The 17,676-nt window shown below is 43.3% G+C and overlaps 1 protein-coding gene across 3 annotated transcripts; it reads left to right on the top strand.

The window, feature by feature from the left end:
- The first annotated feature begins 255 nt into the window (after positions 1-255).
- Positions 256-16,649, top strand: pcdh10b (protocadherin 10b). 3 transcript variants are annotated; one of them, XM_029512531.1, is made up of 5 exons: positions 256-3,325; positions 4,277-4,335; positions 4,507-4,613; positions 13,220-13,576; positions 15,863-16,649. In XM_029512531.1, the coding sequence occupies exons 1-5, from the start codon at positions 812-814 to the stop codon at positions 15,880-15,882; spliced, it is 3,057 nt and encodes a 1,018-aa protein (XP_029368391.1). In that variant the 5' UTR covers positions 256-811; the 3' UTR covers positions 15,883-16,649. The 3 variants fall into 3 exon arrangements, with proteins under 3 accessions (XP_029368391.1, XP_029368392.1, XP_029368393.1); XM_029512532.1 differs by having other exon boundaries at positions 13,220-13,377; XM_029512533.1 differs by having other exon boundaries at positions 256-3,160.
- Positions 16,650-17,676: the final 1,027 nt, after the last annotated feature.

Raw genomic sequence — 17,676 nt, forward strand, 5'->3', positions numbered from 1 at the left:
TTCCTTTCAGATATTCTAGAGAGGAGCAAGCCCGAGCTTGGAGGGAGGTAAAAAGAGAGAGATAGCCCTGAGAAACAGTGAAGAAGAGCTGGGCAGGGCGGACGTTGACGGGCAGCTCCGCCGACCAATCGGGAGAGAGCTATTAGCGGGATTTACTGCCGCTGGGGCTGCGAGGGGGAGGCGCGATGCGGGGAGGGGGAGGAGAAAAAAAAAGCAAATTGTTGAGTGAACAGCATCAGTAGAGTGGAGTGGAAGGGACCGCAGTGAGGGAGCAGGCTGCCAAAGAGGAGACAGAGCCAGAAAACAACAACAACAACAACAAAAAAGAAAAAAGCAAGAAATAAAAAAGAAATATTTTAGAATAAGGACCCATCGCAGATTTAAACATGCATTCAATCTTTTTCAAATATGGATTATGATTTTTTTTTCTCCCCCAACTCCTTTCCAGACTGGCTTCATCACTCCAGCGGCATCGCGCTTCAATGGAATGTGCGCTGTAGCTTTACCGGGACGCAGCCGAAAACTGAGATAGTGGCGCTAGAATAGATTTATTTTTTTATTTTTATTTTTATTTTTTAAGGGAGGGGGGGCTTGGTCAGTCATTAAAACTCCTTCATTTCTCTCTTCAAATATCTTTCTTTTAATGGGACTGATTTTTCCTGACGCCTTACATGTTTTCGGAGACTTTTACGCATTTTGGAGACTTTTACCTCCCGATTGAAAAGGGTGATGGGAATTGACATTTTGTCCACTAATAGAGGATAACAAGGTTTATGATCTTTATTACCTAAGTGCACTTGTTTTTCCGGCGATGATTGTGCTTGTGCTTGTCCTGTGCATCACGAATGGAGTGCTCTCTCAAATACGCTACTCTGTGCCCGAGGAGGCGGACCATGGCACCTTCGTGGGGAATATCGCCGAAGACCTGGGACTGGACCTTACCAAACTGGCCTCTCGCCGCTTCCAGGTGGTGCCCAGCTCTCGCACGCCGTACCTGGAGGTAAACCTGGAGAACGGCGTCCTATTCGTCAATGAGAAAATCGACCGGGAACAGATCTGCAAGCAGAGCGCCAGCTGCCAGCTCAACATGGAGGTGTTCTTGGAGAACCCACTGGAACTGTTTCGGGTCGAAATCGAGGTGGTGGACATTAATGACAACCCGCCCAGCTTCCCGGAGACAGACATCACGGTGGAGATCTCGGAGAGCGCCACTCCGGGCACCCGTTTCCCGCTTGAGAGCGCGTTCGATCCGGACGTGGGCTCTAACGCTTTACGCACGTACGATATCACGACTAACAACTACTTTTACCTGGACGTGCAGACCCAGACGGACGGAAACAAGTTTGCGGAGCTGGTCCTGGAGAAACCGCTAGACCGGGAGCAGCAGGCGGCGCACAGGTACGTGCTGACCGCGGTGGATGGCGGTCAGCCTCCGCGGACTGGCACCGCGCTGCTGGTGGTCAAAGTGCTGGACTCGAATGACAACGTGCCGGTGTTTGACCAGCCTGTCTACACGGTGAGCCTCTCCGAGAACGCACCGGTGGGCACGCTGGTCATCCAACTCAACGCCACCGACTTGGATGAGGGGCTAAACGGAGAGATAGTTTACTCCTTCAGTAACCACATCTCGACCCGCGTAAAGGACCTGTTCGGCATCGACCCGCGTACCGGGCGCATCGAGGTGCGCGGAGAGGTGGATTTCGAGGAAAGCAGTCTGTATCAAATCTTTGTCCAGGCCAAGGACCTAGGGCCAAACGCCGTGCCTGCGCACTGCAAAGTCCTGGTCAAAGTCACCGACATGAATGACAACGCACCGGAGATCACGTTCAGCACTGTAACCGAGTCCGTGAGCGAAAAGGCAGCTCCCGGGACTGTGATCGCCCTGCTCAGCGTGACGGACCGGGACGCGGAGGAGAATGGCCAGATCCACGTGGAAATCCTGGGTGATGTCCCGTTCAAATTAAAATCTTCCTTCAGGAATTATTTCACCATTGTGACGGACGGGCCATTGAACCGGGAGCAGGCGGACTCCTACTCCGTGACTGTAGTGGCGCGGGATAAAGGGACACCTTCGCTCGCCACCAGTAAGTCCATCAGAGTCCAGGTGTCAGATGAGAACGACAACGCGCCAACATTTACGCAGGCCATATATGATGTGTATGTAACAGAGAACAACGTGCCAGGGGCGTACATACACGCTGTGACGGCTCTGGACCCGGACATAGGACAGAACGCGCTCATCAGCTACTCCATCTTAGAGTGTGACATCCAGGGCATGTCAGTCAAAACCTATGTGTCAATCAACGAGGAGACTGGCTATCTGTACGCGCTCAGGTCCTTTGACTATGAGCAGCTGAAGGATTTCACGTTCATGGTCCAGGCCAGAGACTCGGGCACCCCTGAGCTCTCATCCAATGCTACAGTCAAAGTTATCATCGTGGACCAGAATGACAATGCCCCCTTGGTGCTGGCCCCCGTGGGGAAGAACGGCACGGCCAGGGAGCCTCTGCCCCGCTCAGCTGAGCCGGGCTACCTGGTGACGCGCATCGTTGCCATGGACTCTGATGACGGCGAGAACGCGAGGCTGTCCTACAGCATCCAGAGGGGCAACGAGAACGGCATGTTCAGGATGGACTGGAGGACTGGCGAGCTGAGGACGGCGAGGCGAGTGTCGGCCAAGAGGGACCCCCACCAGCTCTACGACCTGCTGATCGAAGTGAGGGACCACGGCCAGCCGCCGCTGTCCTCCAGCGCCAGCGTGCTGGTAATGCTGGTGGACAGCGTGGCTGAAGGCCACGGCGGCGGTGACCGAGGAGGCACCGCCAAGGCCAAAGATGGCACCCTGGACCTCACGCTGATCCTCATCATCGCCCTGGGCTCTGTCTCTTTCATCTTCCTCCTGGTCATGATCGTACTGGCTGTGCGCTGTCAGAAGGACAAAAAGCTCAACATTTACACCTGCCTGACCAGTGACTGTTGCCTGGGCTGCAGCTCTTGCTGCTCCCAGCAGGGCCGAGCCCGCAAGAAAAAGCTCAGCAAGTCAGATATCATGCTGGTGCAAAGCGCCGTTAACGTGAGTGGAGCCGGTACAGCTCAAGTCCCCGTGGAGGAGTCAGGGAGCTTCGGCTCCCACCACCAAAACCAGAACTATTGCTACCAGGTATGTCTGACTCCAGAGTCTGCCAAAACCGACCTCATGTTCCTAAAGCCCTGTAGTCCGTCTAGGAGCACAGACACCGATCACAACCCGTGCGGGGCCATAGTGACAGGGTACACAGACCAGCAGCCTGACATCATATCAAACGGCAGCATTTTATTAAACGAGGTAAGAGCCCTCTCATACCCTCCAGTTTAACCCCCCTCCCCCTCTCCCTTCCATCCAGAGACCCCTCAGCATGTCTAAAACCTGATTCATACCCAGGTTTCCCCTCTGAGACACACCAAGTCTGCCTCTTTGACAATATTCAGATACATCACTAAGTGACAGAGAGCAAACATGTTTCATACAGGAGCCATCTTCAGTCCATACATCTGTTTCCCTCTGTTTAGTGGCATGCCAGGCCTGAAAATGGCTTTTAGTGAGTGTGCCGCACCATCTTCTGACTTATTTCAGGGAAGGCATTAAAGCCAGAGAGAGAGAGAGAGAGAGAAAAAAAGAAAAAAGATTAGACCACTGGTTGCTGACATGTTTCCTTTAACAGTCCTCGGGGAGGTCAGCTGTGAAACAGCAATCATTGCATGTTCATGCTGTGATCTAAAGTCTTTGAAACGATAAAGAAAAAAAAAAAAAAAAAACGGAATAAGAGAAGTGTATAAGCATAATAATCTATTGTGGCTCAGTGCTGCTGGTTGCTGTGGGTACATCTGACTCTGTGCGTGTGTGTGCGCGAGCGTGCGTGCTTGTGTGTGCACATGAGAAAGAGACTGAATCCTTGGAGAGAGGAGTGTTCGCATTAAGCATACTGGTCACAATGTTGCTGAGTTGCACTAGAACAAAGATGCGTCTCTTGGCTGTGCAGTGCTTGAATAGGTGCACTACTTTATCTTGCGCCTTGGCAACGTATCTGTGAAGCTCACATCCTTGTGGGATAACACACCTCTTCAAACAAACTCCTCACTCAATATGAGTGATATGTGTAATGGTTGATACCTGAATACAGTGCAGGTTCACTCAAAAACCAACATAAACACGGGCTCTCTTTTTCTATATGCTGTTATGTCATGTTACCTAGGGTTCTCAGGTAACACACACTGAAAGCCGCCCCCTCTCTTTCAGACCAAACACCAACGAGCTGAACTCAGCTACCTGGTTGACAGACCAAGACGTGTCAACAGGTAAATATGGAAATCCTCTCTTCAACCTTGCTCTGTCACATCCAGCTGTAGTAAAACTATTATCTCTCTCTCTAGAGGAAGAAATGGGACCACTAAGATTACAATTGCTGTGAGCTGAAAACATCAAAATACTCAGTGAGGCTTTGATTCACTATTTTTCTCTGGTCTCAGTTCTGCGTTCCAGGAGGCAGACCTGGTTAGTTCCAAAGACAGCGGCCACGGAGACAGCGAGCAGGGAGACAGCGACCATGACGCCACCAATCGAGGCCATTCCTCCGGTAAGAATTTGCTTTGCACAAAGTCTTTGTGACCTATGTCTTGTGAGTTTTTAATATTCTTATTATGATTTTGTTGTTGTTTTTTTCTGCTGCATGTTCAAAGGGCAAATCAATGGCTGTCTAGCGTCCGTGGGTCTGATGTGTGCTGTGTTGAGTTTGGCTGTGTTGTTGTGAGGGGGGGTCCAGGAGCACCCATTTCCCGCACTCCTGAAATCAGGACTCCTTGTACAGCTACAGCTCGGTGTGTAGGCCTGAGAAAGTGAAAACTGTCGTCACACATACAGTATCTGGGGTCACCTCCATCTCTTTTTGATGACGATGGCGATGATGTTTTGTACTTTGAGAAGATTCTGACTTTTTTTCTAGTTCCACTGTGGACTTTCATGTTGTCCTTGTAAAGGAAGTAGAGGAAGAAAAAAAATCCAACTGGGAGTGGTATTATCAGATCCAGAGATGTTGCCTGTAATTGGAAAACGTTTCTTAATATTGGATGGCGTAGCCTGTGACATGTGATGATGTAATGTTAGAGCAGAGAGCGAACCCTGCTGCTGCTGTTTGTAAATACGTGGCAGCGTTAATGAGGAGCCCGCTCCCTGTGAGCTCGGCCACTCCGTGCTGGAGACCACTCAACCAGACGTGACAGGCTTTTTAATGAGGCCTCGCTGGCACCGGAGTGCTGGGATGTGGACCAAATAGGTTGCGGCCGTGGCAAACAAAACAGGCGATTCATCCGTTCATTAGATTAATTAATGCATTCATTCATGCAGTTATTCTCCGGCCACACTCCCCTTCATTTGTCTCCTTTTACCTCATCCCTCATCAAGGACCATTTTCATCTGTACCCATCTTCTTTTTTCTCTGTTTCTTTTTTAATCTTCCCTGCCTAAGGGAACCCATCTGAGATCGTACAATAGGGCCCCACTGAGTTATGAATGGTGGTTTTATGTCTTCATTCAGCGGCGGGCCCTCTGTGGATGGAGCCTGTCATCATGTCTGGTCAGCCGCAGCAGGGGCCCTAGCTGTGCCAAATGGACTTTTCCTGCCACTTCCACTCTCACTGCAGCAGGCTGGATGGCTTACACAGACTTCAGTCAACTCAAATACACCGAGCAGAGCCATTGTCACAGCCCCCGACTCCCAACCCCCACCTTTTTATTTATTTACCTTTTTTCCCCCTTTTTATGTCAAACAGTCTCAGAGCTATCACTTCACAATGACTCCAGGTTTTTCTTTTTCGCCTCTGTTGAGCAATTTTACTCCTAATCGGGACTGAGCCAGTCCCGCTCCTTTATGTGGATGGAGTTGTCCTATTTTGGCTGCATTTGCATTTCATGTGAAGGCTGCCAGCCAGAGTTCACATTCTGTCATGAACAGAGGAACTGGGCTTGCTGTTTGAAATCTATGCTTGACTATTTTGATATCTTTACTTTATCATAATTTAACAAAATAAAAGCTGTGGTTGTCAGACTTTAATCTGAAAAATTAACCAAAAAAATTTAATTATGACTCTGACTTTTGAGGACGCTCTCCCTTAATGTAGAATAGATGCATTATAGTTGTTAGTTGTTTTTTGTTTTTTAGTTTTAAGGTCATTATCAATATATGGTTTATTTTATCCAGTGTGGCAGTCCAACCAGCTGCTGTACATAGATGGACTTGTCCTATATCAGATGTATTAGCATTTTGTGTGAAAAATCTCCCAGCCCTTGTTTTTCAACAGCAGAAGAAGCGCTGAGAGGACTCTGCTGGTGCTGATATCCCAAAATAAGATAAATCTGCCCAAAATATTAATTTGGAACTCTCTGACTGTGAACAAGAAAAAGAATCTCATCACGTATTAATTGGTAGCTTATGACTCTTTGGGACTCTTCACAGAGAATCCAGTTTTTGATACTTGGTGCAATGGACATGCCAGTTGCTGTGATAAAAACAAGGCATTTTATAAAAAATTTAAAGGTTTTATATAGTCTAATGGTACATACCAGTGGCTGCTTTGATTATAAGTGATGTCCTGGTTCTATATTGATATGAAAGTATCAAAAGCGTCAGGCCACAGAGAAATGCTCACAGTCTGAATCACAGAATTGAGTCTTAAAACCAGCCACCAGGCTTTGTGTAACTGCGTGATGTTAGAACAACACAGTCACTGCACATAACTGTATCCCTGACCCCAAGAACATTTCAGACTTTACCTAAAATTTATATTTATTTATGTTTTCATTGGCCAATCAACCAATTCGAAGAGATGCTTAGAGTCCCTCTTCTGATTGACATTTTGATCTCTTATTAAAGAGCGCTTGAGAGAAGCCTAAGACAGGGCATGCTACGCTACAGAGGTTCTTAGTGAAGATAGATTTATGGTTCTTAAAAACACAAATATATCTTCTTATGGACATAACCACTGAAGTTAAAGGGCTGGAAAAGTGTAAAATATGGGATCTCTAAATGTCACTTTGTAGTTCTTCTCAGTTTTTGGCAGTTTATGCTGTGAACATGTCAACTAATGTGTCAAATAGGAGCTGTACAGGACCTTTAAAGGTCCCATATGATCTAAAGGTAGATTTCCAAGTCTTGCCTTATAAAGCATTTCTATGTTCTTTTTTAAGGCTGTAAAAGTATCAAAGTGCTGAGTCCACACAGAACTGTACTCAGAACCTGATCTTAAAAACAATTCTTCAGTACTTGAGTAAATTTGTGATGTCACAGCAAAACTGTCACCACTATAACTCAAGCCCAAGGGCAACCTACATTGCGGGACCCAAAAAACAATGAACCAATCAGCATGATTAGCTTGTGTTCAGATTGTCTCGTTGCTTTTTCTTCTTGAGTTCCATTTGCAAAACCGCACAGAGATGGTTTTGGGCTCATAAAAACCGTTAATATATTTTCTTGCAGATATCGACACTATGAATTGTGCTTGTTTTAAGGTCTAGTTTTTGAAACTTAATGTTGTAAACACAAGCAGCTGTGCTTTGGAGTGAAATATATTGCGCTAGCTGAATTCGAGTTCAGCTAGCTACAGTTCATCAAACCAATCCACTTTCAGGTTTTGACACTTGGTACTAACAGAAGTACCTAAATTCACTTGTGCCTCATCTTTATTTCCTTAGCTTTGTTGAGTGTGTTGGAGATCATGCAGTACTCCTTCTCACATAGAAAGTTACACCAACTTGTGTGTTCATTCTTGACGCAGCATCCAATCCGCACCACATTACAGCAGACTTTGAGGTGTCCTTGGTGTGGTAAATGCAGTACAGTTAACACTGTACAGTTGCACTGCTATCAGCCAGCTTAGTGCCTTTTAAATAGATTATTGGCTGTGCATCAAGTCTTTGTTTGATTAGGATAATTGATAGTGTGGCTTAGTGTTCCACAATGGCGGAAAAAGAACTTGGGCTTTTGCTCTGTGTGTGCTAATTGAGTTTGTCGTCAACAAGGGTGCAGTTCAACTCTGGTGGTATTTAATAAATGCTCGCATTAAATGTACATGGGCACGGAATCCGTCACATTGCTGCGTGGGTCAGTTCCCTGGATTTGACAGGAGACTGTCATCAGCTGGGGAGGAATTTCAGGTTTCACTCCTGTCTTCCAGAGAATTTTTTGTGTGCGTGTGTGTGTGTGTGTGTGTGTGTGTGTGTGTGTGTGTGTGTGTGTGTGTGTGTGTGTGTGTGTTCATGTAATGAGACTTATGGGAACATATTAGCTTTTATGTGGCACTAAATTCATTGAAATATAAATTAAAGCATCAGCATTACATATTGGCAGAGAAATGTTTTGTTTGGATTTTTTTCTGACTGATGGAAATCACTGTTTACCCTCATTGCCCCATCATTCTCCTGTCTTTTTTTTTGTTTGTTTTTTTACTGTATTTGTCATTGCTGTCTTGCCAACATTTTCTGCAGTTTCATCAGGGCTTTGTGATATCAATTATTCCTTGACCAAAAGCCACTCAGCTTTTCCTCATCAAGAATGCACTCTAAGAGGCAGAAAGAGCCCTGAAATCATCTGGAACAGGACGAAACTCCGCAAAATATAGATTTGCTTCTTATAAATCCAGTTCAGATTATACAGCCGTTGAAATCAACTGAAAATTAATGACAGTTAAGATAATTTTGGAGCTTTTTTTTTTTTGAGGGTGGGTAAGGCAAAGGACTTGTTGTTTGAATGGGCACCAAGATTGTTTTCAGTGTTCAGTGGAGAGTGACAGAGAGGGTGGAAGGATTTGCAGTAAAGGTCAAACGCAGGATTCAAATGAACAAACACTGCATTTTCTGTGCCACCGCATACACTGCAGTGGGAGGACATACGTTGCAGTTGGTGGCATCGTGTCGGTGTGGACGGGTGTGTTAATGTGGCGAAAGGCTTGTGAAATGCAGAAATCTTTACAATTATTCCTTCAGTAGCTGCTGCTTCTGTTATCTCCTTTACACCTACCACTATCACAACCACCGCCGCTGCTGCTGCTACTATTCAACATATCCATGTAAAATATTCATAATGTGTCATCACAGGAAATATGAGCCCTTCATTTTTCTGCTGGACCTGTAAGTCCCAATTCTCCTGCTTCGACTGTAGAAAAAATTCAAAAAATGTAAATGAACTCATTTTTATTTTAACCAGTGTTTAATTAATATAATTGATATAATTGTTCACAAGGTGCTGGGCCAAGAGTAACAACAGCAAACATAAGGCTGACTGTGATATAGATAAAAACTTATTACATAATATCCTCCCTCAATCAACAACGTATCACATATTTTACTGCTCACAGACATGTGCTCATATTTTGACTTTCAGATTAGCTATTGAAAGTAAGAATGTATTTTGATGTAAAATCAAACAGCATGAATGTATGAATAGATGTAAAAGAAAGCCTGCTGGTTATGTATTGCATGCTCACATTCATATATTCACATGACTTCATGTCTTTTCCCTCTTGCATATATTCAAGTTAAATAGATAAAACTTAAGTCAATGAACTAGATAGGTTGTGATTTGGGGACTGATTAAAATTAGGGCCAGTTCATCTTCTAATTATGGATTTATACAATTGGCTAATTTCACTTCAACACGTTGAGATCCTTATTCCATCATGTTCAGAGGCAGGAGCTGTCACTAAGCATAAGAGGACGGACTGAAAATGGCAACACCTGATTTCCCCAAAACAATCTTTATTATTGTGATAATTGTGAAAATCTACTCGTAAGTTTACAAACAAAAGGGATATAATTATTGAATTATATATCAAACATCTTTTTTTTTTCACCTGAAATTTTCAAAAATTTTTCCTTGAGGAAAAATAAAGAATAACTGGCATTGTGGCTAAGATTCAAACTGACTCTGTTAAATTTAAATTTTCAACTTGCCCATGAGGATATTAATGATCTGCTCCATTCACCAGTATCCTGATGATGGAAAGTCACCAAAAGCTTGTTGAGTGTTTTTAATTGCATTAGGTGATAAAATAATATATTGTCTCATCACATTAAAAACACCTCTGAAGCAGAGATTAGGACCTTGGTGCTTGGTCGCAGAGGTTTTTTTCTTGGTGCTGGAGGATTTTCAATTAAATTTATTTTTGTTGCTTGTTAATGTGAAGTCTTAGTAGTTGACTGCTCTTAGTTACAAAGGTCATTCTGTTCATTTTGTTTTGGGGGGACATTTGCCCGTGAAAATGAATGAAACTGAAATTACAGTGGGATTAAAATACTCCTCATTTGCTGTCACTTTTGCAGCCAATGGAGTCCCGACACCCACCTCTCATTTTCTGACCAGCTACATGTGTAAAGTTCATATTATCAATATAGCCGATGTCACACACTTGGGGAAGATAGAGTCAAGACACTTAGGCAACTCCCCCTCCACCAGTCCCTCCAGCCCTCACCAAATCCACTCCCATCTCTCTCCTGCTGCCATGATAAATTTCTCCTTAGGCCTGCAGTTCATGTTATTACCGTGGTAACAGCTCGCTGATCAGTAATTCATTTTTTCAGACCTCTGCATACCAATTACCAAATGAAGGTTATTATGAAGACTTTGCGTTTGCCCCGATGTGCCCCCCAGGTGGAAAACGCTAAAGCAAGATGAGGAGTGCAAAGTAACAAGGGTCAGCACACTTCAAATCCCCACCCCCCTCCCATGTCTTTGTCTACTCTTCTCTCTTTTTCTCTTGCTCTCTCTCTCTGCGTCCTTGCTGGCCTCTTTGCTTGTGTTTCGCTTAGTGCGATACATGTTGACAAAATTTTGACTGTTTGCTCAGAGGTAAATTCTTGGCAAACCACGTACACGCGGAGATAATAGTCATAGCCTACATGTTTTATGTATACATTTGAAGCACAGGCTCAGCCTCTGTGTGTGGTGAGTGGTGCAATTTTACAGCTGAAATGTTTTTATCCGGCTGATTCGATAGACACTGTGTAATGTGCCATGGGAACATCTAATTTTGCCAAAATGTCAAGAAATATCAAGATGTCTTGACCTGGCTTTATGGCTTAAATTACCCTCCCTCTCCCTCTGTTTCTCTACACTCCACCCCCTCTCTCTCTCTTTCCCTATCTCTCTCTCTGTGAGTCTTATCTCTCTGGCAGAGTCTAAATGCCACATTTCCCGTTCCCATTTTGAGAATTAACACAGCATCCATTTTGTAATGGAAGCAGCACTCCGTGTCCTCCTTCCCTTTTTTTTTTCTCTTTTCTTTTTTAATGCTCACACTGCTGTGCTTCCCTGCATGTCCAGGTGCTCACGTACTGTATGTCTGCATACCCCCCCACCCTCCAATCAAGCTACACTAAGTTGTTTCCTTCCTTGTAAGAGGCCGTATTAAAACATAATGTGATGGTATATTTATGGCATGTTGGTTAATATTTAATAAGAAACCCTCTTCTCTCGATAGGAGACTGGGCACTTTTCCAAGCTGTTAGTGATGGCAAGCCAAATTAATCCGCTTTGTAACAAAGCAAATTCCCTGTTTGCTGACTGCCACAGACACACACACCACAAAAACACACTCACACACTGCTTACTGAGAAGGCAGCAGTCTTAGCCTGATCAGTCTGTATTCAGAGGGATTAGCAGTAGATAGCCCGAGCTGGACAGTACAGATTTTAGCCTCAAACAGCGAGTCAGACAGACACACACACACACACAACAAGCAGACTTGTGCTGCAAAAAAACATGCATACACAGGATCTAAGCCCTTCAAAAAAAAAAAAAAAAACATATGGAGCGACAAAAACACAATTTGGCTTAAGGCTTACACTCGGCCTAAATAGCTGTGGAGAACAGCTAATGTTCCTGGTCGCTCTGTCCCCTTCAGCCCTGCTCCCCATGCCCTCTGACAAAAGGTGATTCTCTCAGACAATTTTTGGCATTAAAAAAAATAAAAAATGCAAATAATTAGATCCACATGAAAGTGAGTATGCCAAAACTGGTTTCCATTCATACCTGCAAAAAGTCTTTCATGGAGGACAATAGGTTTTGAAAAAGGAGAAGGCAGTGGTGGGGTGGGGGGGGGGGGTCAGCAGAGGCAGGCCAGTAATCCAATATCACTGAGTTTGTGGTTTGGTTAATCTTGAAGGAGCATGGGCAGTTTGCTGGCAATGGCTTTGAAGACTGCACCAATCTCCTAACCTGCACGCACACACAAGCTCTCACTTTTGTCCTTTTTTTTTCCTGCATATGGAAATCTGTAGCTCACAAGTGTTATTGAGAATTAACTGGAGTAAATTGACACTGTACAATTACAAGCTTGAGACTTAATTTAGATGCGCACATGTGCAGTATATAATACTTCAACTAAGAGTGATTAATGAAAATATGACAAAATCTATTCATTTTAACTTTTTAGAGCTCAGTGACCTCAGTATTTCTCAAATCCAGGATATGAAAATTGAGTCGTTTACCTTACCTGATCATCTTAATTTTATCTCTTTCCTTAAAAAAGAGAATATGTCCATCGTGCACATGCCAGGCTGAGAATAGCCCCATGCTCACTGGCTCTACCACTTCAACAAATCACTTCTTCAAAAGCCCAGCATTTTACAAAATTAAACTTACTATGAAACAATAAAAGGAGTTCTGAAACCCAGTATTTAACAAAATTGTGGGGCTTTAAAACCTACCTGGGGAAAAAAAAAGAGGTTTGCATATTTCTGCAATATTTCATGTTAACCAGTGAAGAATCTCATATTTATCATACTTTCATGTGAAGCACTTGGTTTCTTTTTACCTGCACCATGAGAGGCTCTGACCTCTCTTCTGAAATAAATGGAGGGGTCTATATGTGATTAACTGATATACTATAAACTCAGGTAGTTAGTAAGGAAGTATGTAGTTACAAACCATTTCTGTGTTGAACATAAAAGTGCAATTTTCCCCACAGAAATGCAGAGAAGCAGAAATATAAAGTACCATCAAAACTCCTAACTGCATTTACGAAGTCATTTGTTCCACGCACTTTCACTGTGCTTTTTGTGTTTGTTTGTGGCAAGTCTAAAGATTAAAGATGGTGAAACACAAAGCTCTGACATGTGCGTCTAGATTTGCAGGGATCATGTTTCCTGTTAGCTAAGAAATGCTTAAACAATGTCTCTCTCTTTTTTTTTTAGGTGCCGATCTGTTCTCAAACTGCACGGAGGAGTGTAAGGCCCTGGGCCACTCGGATCGCTGCTGGATGCCGACCTTCATGCCCTCCGATGGGCGCCAAGGTCCAGACTACCGCAGCAACCTCCACGTGCCTGGCATGGACTCTGTCCCGGACACAGAGGTATTTGAAAGCCCTGAGCAATTGGCTGATAGGTCATTCTCCACCTTTGGCAAAGAGGCTTCTCTCAGTCATCAACACCTACACCACCATCACCTTCTCCAAAACCATCACTTCAGCCACTACCACAGCTCCCTAGAGAGGAAAGAGTTGGAAGCATTTCTGCCTATATCCAAAGCACCTTGTAACCCAGCTTATTTAAGTGAGTATTGTGTTTTGCAGCCACCCCACTCTCTGATATGGTGATTGAAATTAGGTGAAAAGAAAAGAATCCAAATTCAATTTTCTCCCAAGATTGGCTGGCAGAAGGAAGCATGAAATTCATTTCAGGTGCTACCCCTGTTCTCCCAGCCCTCTTGTCAGAGTGTTTAACTAACTCTTCCCTCTTTGTCAGGCATCTCTATTATGTGTGACTGTGATGATCTTATCTTCCTTCACCTACCATTTCTATTCATATGCACACACACTGCAAACCTCCAGCACTGATTGGCCTGTAGGCCTTTCCAAATGAAACATGCCAAAAGCAATTATGCTTTATATGGTTGCTTTGATGTGAATATGGGTGTTAGCATTAAGGAAGCTCTGTCTCATTATGGTAAAAAAGTTCCTATAAAATAAGAGACACTGGGCCTCTAACAGAGCACAGCAGTGAAAACTGGCTATTTTTAATCAGAGAAGAAGAACAGCAGGCAGCAAACCTAACATCTCATTCTCATGTGACAGACAATATTGCATTGGAGTTGGGGATCTAAAAAAAAAGAAAAGTTTTAGATACCAGAGAAGATGTAAAAAAGTAAAAGACAGGAAAATTCACATTTCCGAAGGGAAATACGCTTTCTTACGTCTTATTCAAAGGCCACAAAGAGATACAACCTCAATCACTGCAATTTGGTGATAATGTTTAATTATAATTTTGTCAAGCGGTGCCTGAAGAGCCCCCTTCTCTCATCATCTGACACAGGCTGTCAGAGCCATGCTGCTTCCCTAGTGCCATCATTTCAAACCACATCATGCTGTTAGGAACAGCAGGAAAACACCATTTTTTTTTTTTACTTTTAATTAATTTTTTATTCATTTGTGCTAAGTTTTTTTTATCCTGATCATTTTCATCAAAAGGTTATGTCATGCAAGCAACCAGTTGTGTGCATCATACTTTAATAAATAAAAACATAAGAACATGAGTCATAGAAATTGACCATAGGATAACAAGATAAAAATGCTTACAGGGAGGCAGTTTTAATTAATTATTCTGATGTCTAACACGAGCATCAGCAAATTTAACACAGAAGGCCATCAATGTAAAAAAATAAACTGTAATTATAACATAATAAATGTGAAATGAACTCATTGAACACTTGATGCTTGATGAAAGGCATGCAAGGCCTAGGCTGCAATGGGTACAAAAGTTAATACTCATCTGAAAATAAAGACTTCCTATTTGAATTCACAGGAACAGACCTAAAGTCAACATAAATGTATAAAATATTAATTCTAAACTTTTCCTGGGTCCAAACAAACGATCGACTGAACTTTAATTGTTTAAAGTTATTTGATTATTTTAAGCACCCCACCAAGAAAGAAAATAAATAAATAAATTCATTTTCAGCCTTCCATTTGAAAGCCTTTGTGTTTGTTGTGTTCTACTCTTGCTCTGATAGTAACCATGGATGTGCTTATTATATGTTATATAAAGCACTTGAAGTGAAGGGCTCCCAATATTGCTGTGTTTCCCAGGAACACTGCCACTCATTCCTCTCTCAAAGTAGATTGCTGTGGGCCTTATGCTAATGAGTGAGAGCGGGGGCGGCAGCAAGGGGGTGGCTCATGGGAGAGAGGGAACAACAGTAGGAGGGGAGGGGAGAGGAGGGGGAGAGGGTGCAGGGGTGGAGGAATGGATAGAATGATGACACCACAACTGCTGAAGCTTCTTAATCTGATCAAGTCAGTCAGTGATACACAGAGACTCTTTTGTCCCAGGACTTGCAGGCCCAGACCTGGACCTGGCCTGGGGTCAGGTTGAGGGTGGGTGGGAGGGATGTGATAGCCAGAGCCCAGTAATTACAGGCATCGAACTCAGACAGCACTGAGGCAAGGGAACAAGAGATGGAGGTGGGGGGGGAGTGAGAGATTAGAGAGCTCAGGCTCCTTCTTTTGTTGCTGCCCTAAATAAACTAACCAACATTCACTAGCTCACCCACCGTCCAATGCCACAATTCCAATAACAGCCCCACCCTCGTGCCTTCATATACATATTCACACACATATTATCCATGAGTCATTTCACAAGAGTGAATTGTAACAGCCCAGATGAGAGATGTGAGACTTTGTACCCCTTGTTGTGCATGTGTGGGCCCCTCTAATTCTGTGTGAATGAGGCCATTTGAGCCCTGAGTTTCTTTCTTTTTTGTTTTTCTGTCACTCTATCAGATGCACACAGACAGACACTCATGCAGCTAATCGTGTTGTGTTTTTCTCTCACTTCTCACAGCGAGGAAAAGGGTTTGCTAGCTCCTTCCGCGTGGACATATCGGAAACCGCATGACTTTGCACAATCACTCCCCAACGACCAAGGCCATGAGGAAAAAAAAGAAAAAGAAAAGTGAAAAGTTTTCAATCGATTATGCCCTCCTCCCCTCTCTAATCTGTCCTCATCACCCAGAGAAAATAAAAAAAAATAAAAATAAAAATAAAAATAAAAAAAAAAAAAAAAAACTCATTACTACACACAAAATGAAAGACACCCCCCTCCCTCTCCACCCCCTCCCTAAGGAAGAGCTTCTTCAACTCTGGAATTCCTTGGATCACTGCCGGGCTTTGGAGGCACCCACTCTCTTGGGATTAGCTAAGGAAGAGGGGGTGGGACGGATGGATGCGGGCAGGTAGACGAATAGCCTTACTGGGAGGACACCATTTGTCTCAGCAGGACTGAGAAACTGAAAGGAGGAGGAAGAAGAACAGTGACGACGGAGAGATAAGTGGTCACCAGTCTCGCCGTCCTTTTTCCAATCTGTGTGTGCCTGTTTACAGCATTGACATATCTATCTCTGAGGAAAACAAAACCACACGAGGTCTGGATATGAACATCGTGTAAGACAAACTGAAATGAGAGCCACCTGGAGAAAAATCGCCACTGAGCCCTTTAGGCATTTGTACTCGCAGAGACGCCAAATTGTACAGGAAAATCTTTGTGCATTTCAAAATGCAATACCACAGTTTTAGATTTTTCTATTCTGTTTATGTGGTCTGATCTACTTCAAACTTTGTAAGAAAAGATTGTGGGCAAGATATGTTTTGTTTTTGTTTGTTTTTTATTAATGTTATTTTTTTTATTTTTATTTTCATGTTTTGTTTTGTTTGTTTTTTTTTCTTTCCTTTGGATTTGGTTTGTTCACCATATCGTGGGCTTGGACAGTGTTTGGCCTGCACTTTTCTGATCTGAGTCAGAAGCGTCAAGTAGTTTCTATCATGTGTGAGAAGTGTTTACTGTACTCTTTTAAAAGTTTCAAGGTGAATATAAAACTCTATATATAAATCCATCTATATCTACTTGTTCTGAAGGCGTGCTATCCATTTGCTAGGTTCCACATTCTGATTCAAAGGTTTGAGCCTTGTTCAAGATCCCCTGAAGGAGGCTTATTGTTTTCCCAGTGGGAGATATAAAGAGAGACAGAACAGCCTTAGCAGTTGTAAAACTCAAGTTCTCATCATTTGACATTATTTCATTTTATTTTACACTTTTGGATATCGATAAAGATCATGTCTATAAATAAAAAGAAGGTAATAATTTAGATTGAAATCAGTGGTAATTTAGTGTCATTGTAACCAAAAATGTTAAGGGTCCATTTATAAAGAAACAGAACAAAAACATGGCCAAATGCAAAACAGTGTTGTTTGCAATGCAGTTGGAAGCCAGTATGCACACATTTCTTTCTCACACATTACAAACACAAACACACCAATATGCCAACAATAAACAGAAAAAATGGTGAAAAGGAAGGTCTCATGTGCTTTGTGTTCTTTTTGGTTTTTCTTCTTCTTCTTCAGTCACACATACAGCAACTGTGTGCCACAGGTTAACTGCTTAATAACTGCCGTCTGGTCAGATTTGCTTTAAGCTTTTCAGGGAAGCTGTACAATTAAAGTAAGGCAGATCGGGGACAGGAGTAACACTTTTTGTTAATGTGTGAGTAACTCATTGGTTGTTCGTGCTAGATTTCTGAACAATCCACACATTTTCTCTACTGCAAATAAAACCCATTTGGACATTTACTACACAAGTGCAGTTTATGTAGGTTTCTGTGA

Source organism: Echeneis naucrates, chromosome 10 (genome assembly GCF_900963305.1).
Source record: "Echeneis naucrates chromosome 10, fEcheNa1.1, whole genome shotgun sequence".
NCBI lineage: Eukaryota > Metazoa > Chordata > Actinopteri > Carangiformes > Echeneidae > Echeneis > Echeneis naucrates.

Bases quoted from the DNA above. Each gene is read 5' to 3' on its own strand.
- pcdh10b (XM_029512531.1), top strand. From the start codon at position 812: ATGATTGTGCTTGTGCTTGTCCTGTGCATCACGAATGGAGTGCTCTCT. The intron at 3,326-4,276 runs GTAAGAGCCCTC...CCTCTCTTTCAG, and splicing joins GCAGCATTTTATTAAACGAG to ACCAAACACCAACGAGCTGA. The intron at 13,577-15,862 runs GTGAGTATTGTG...CACTTCTCACAG, and splicing joins TTGTAACCCAGCTTATTTAA to CGAGGAAAAGGGTTTGCTAG.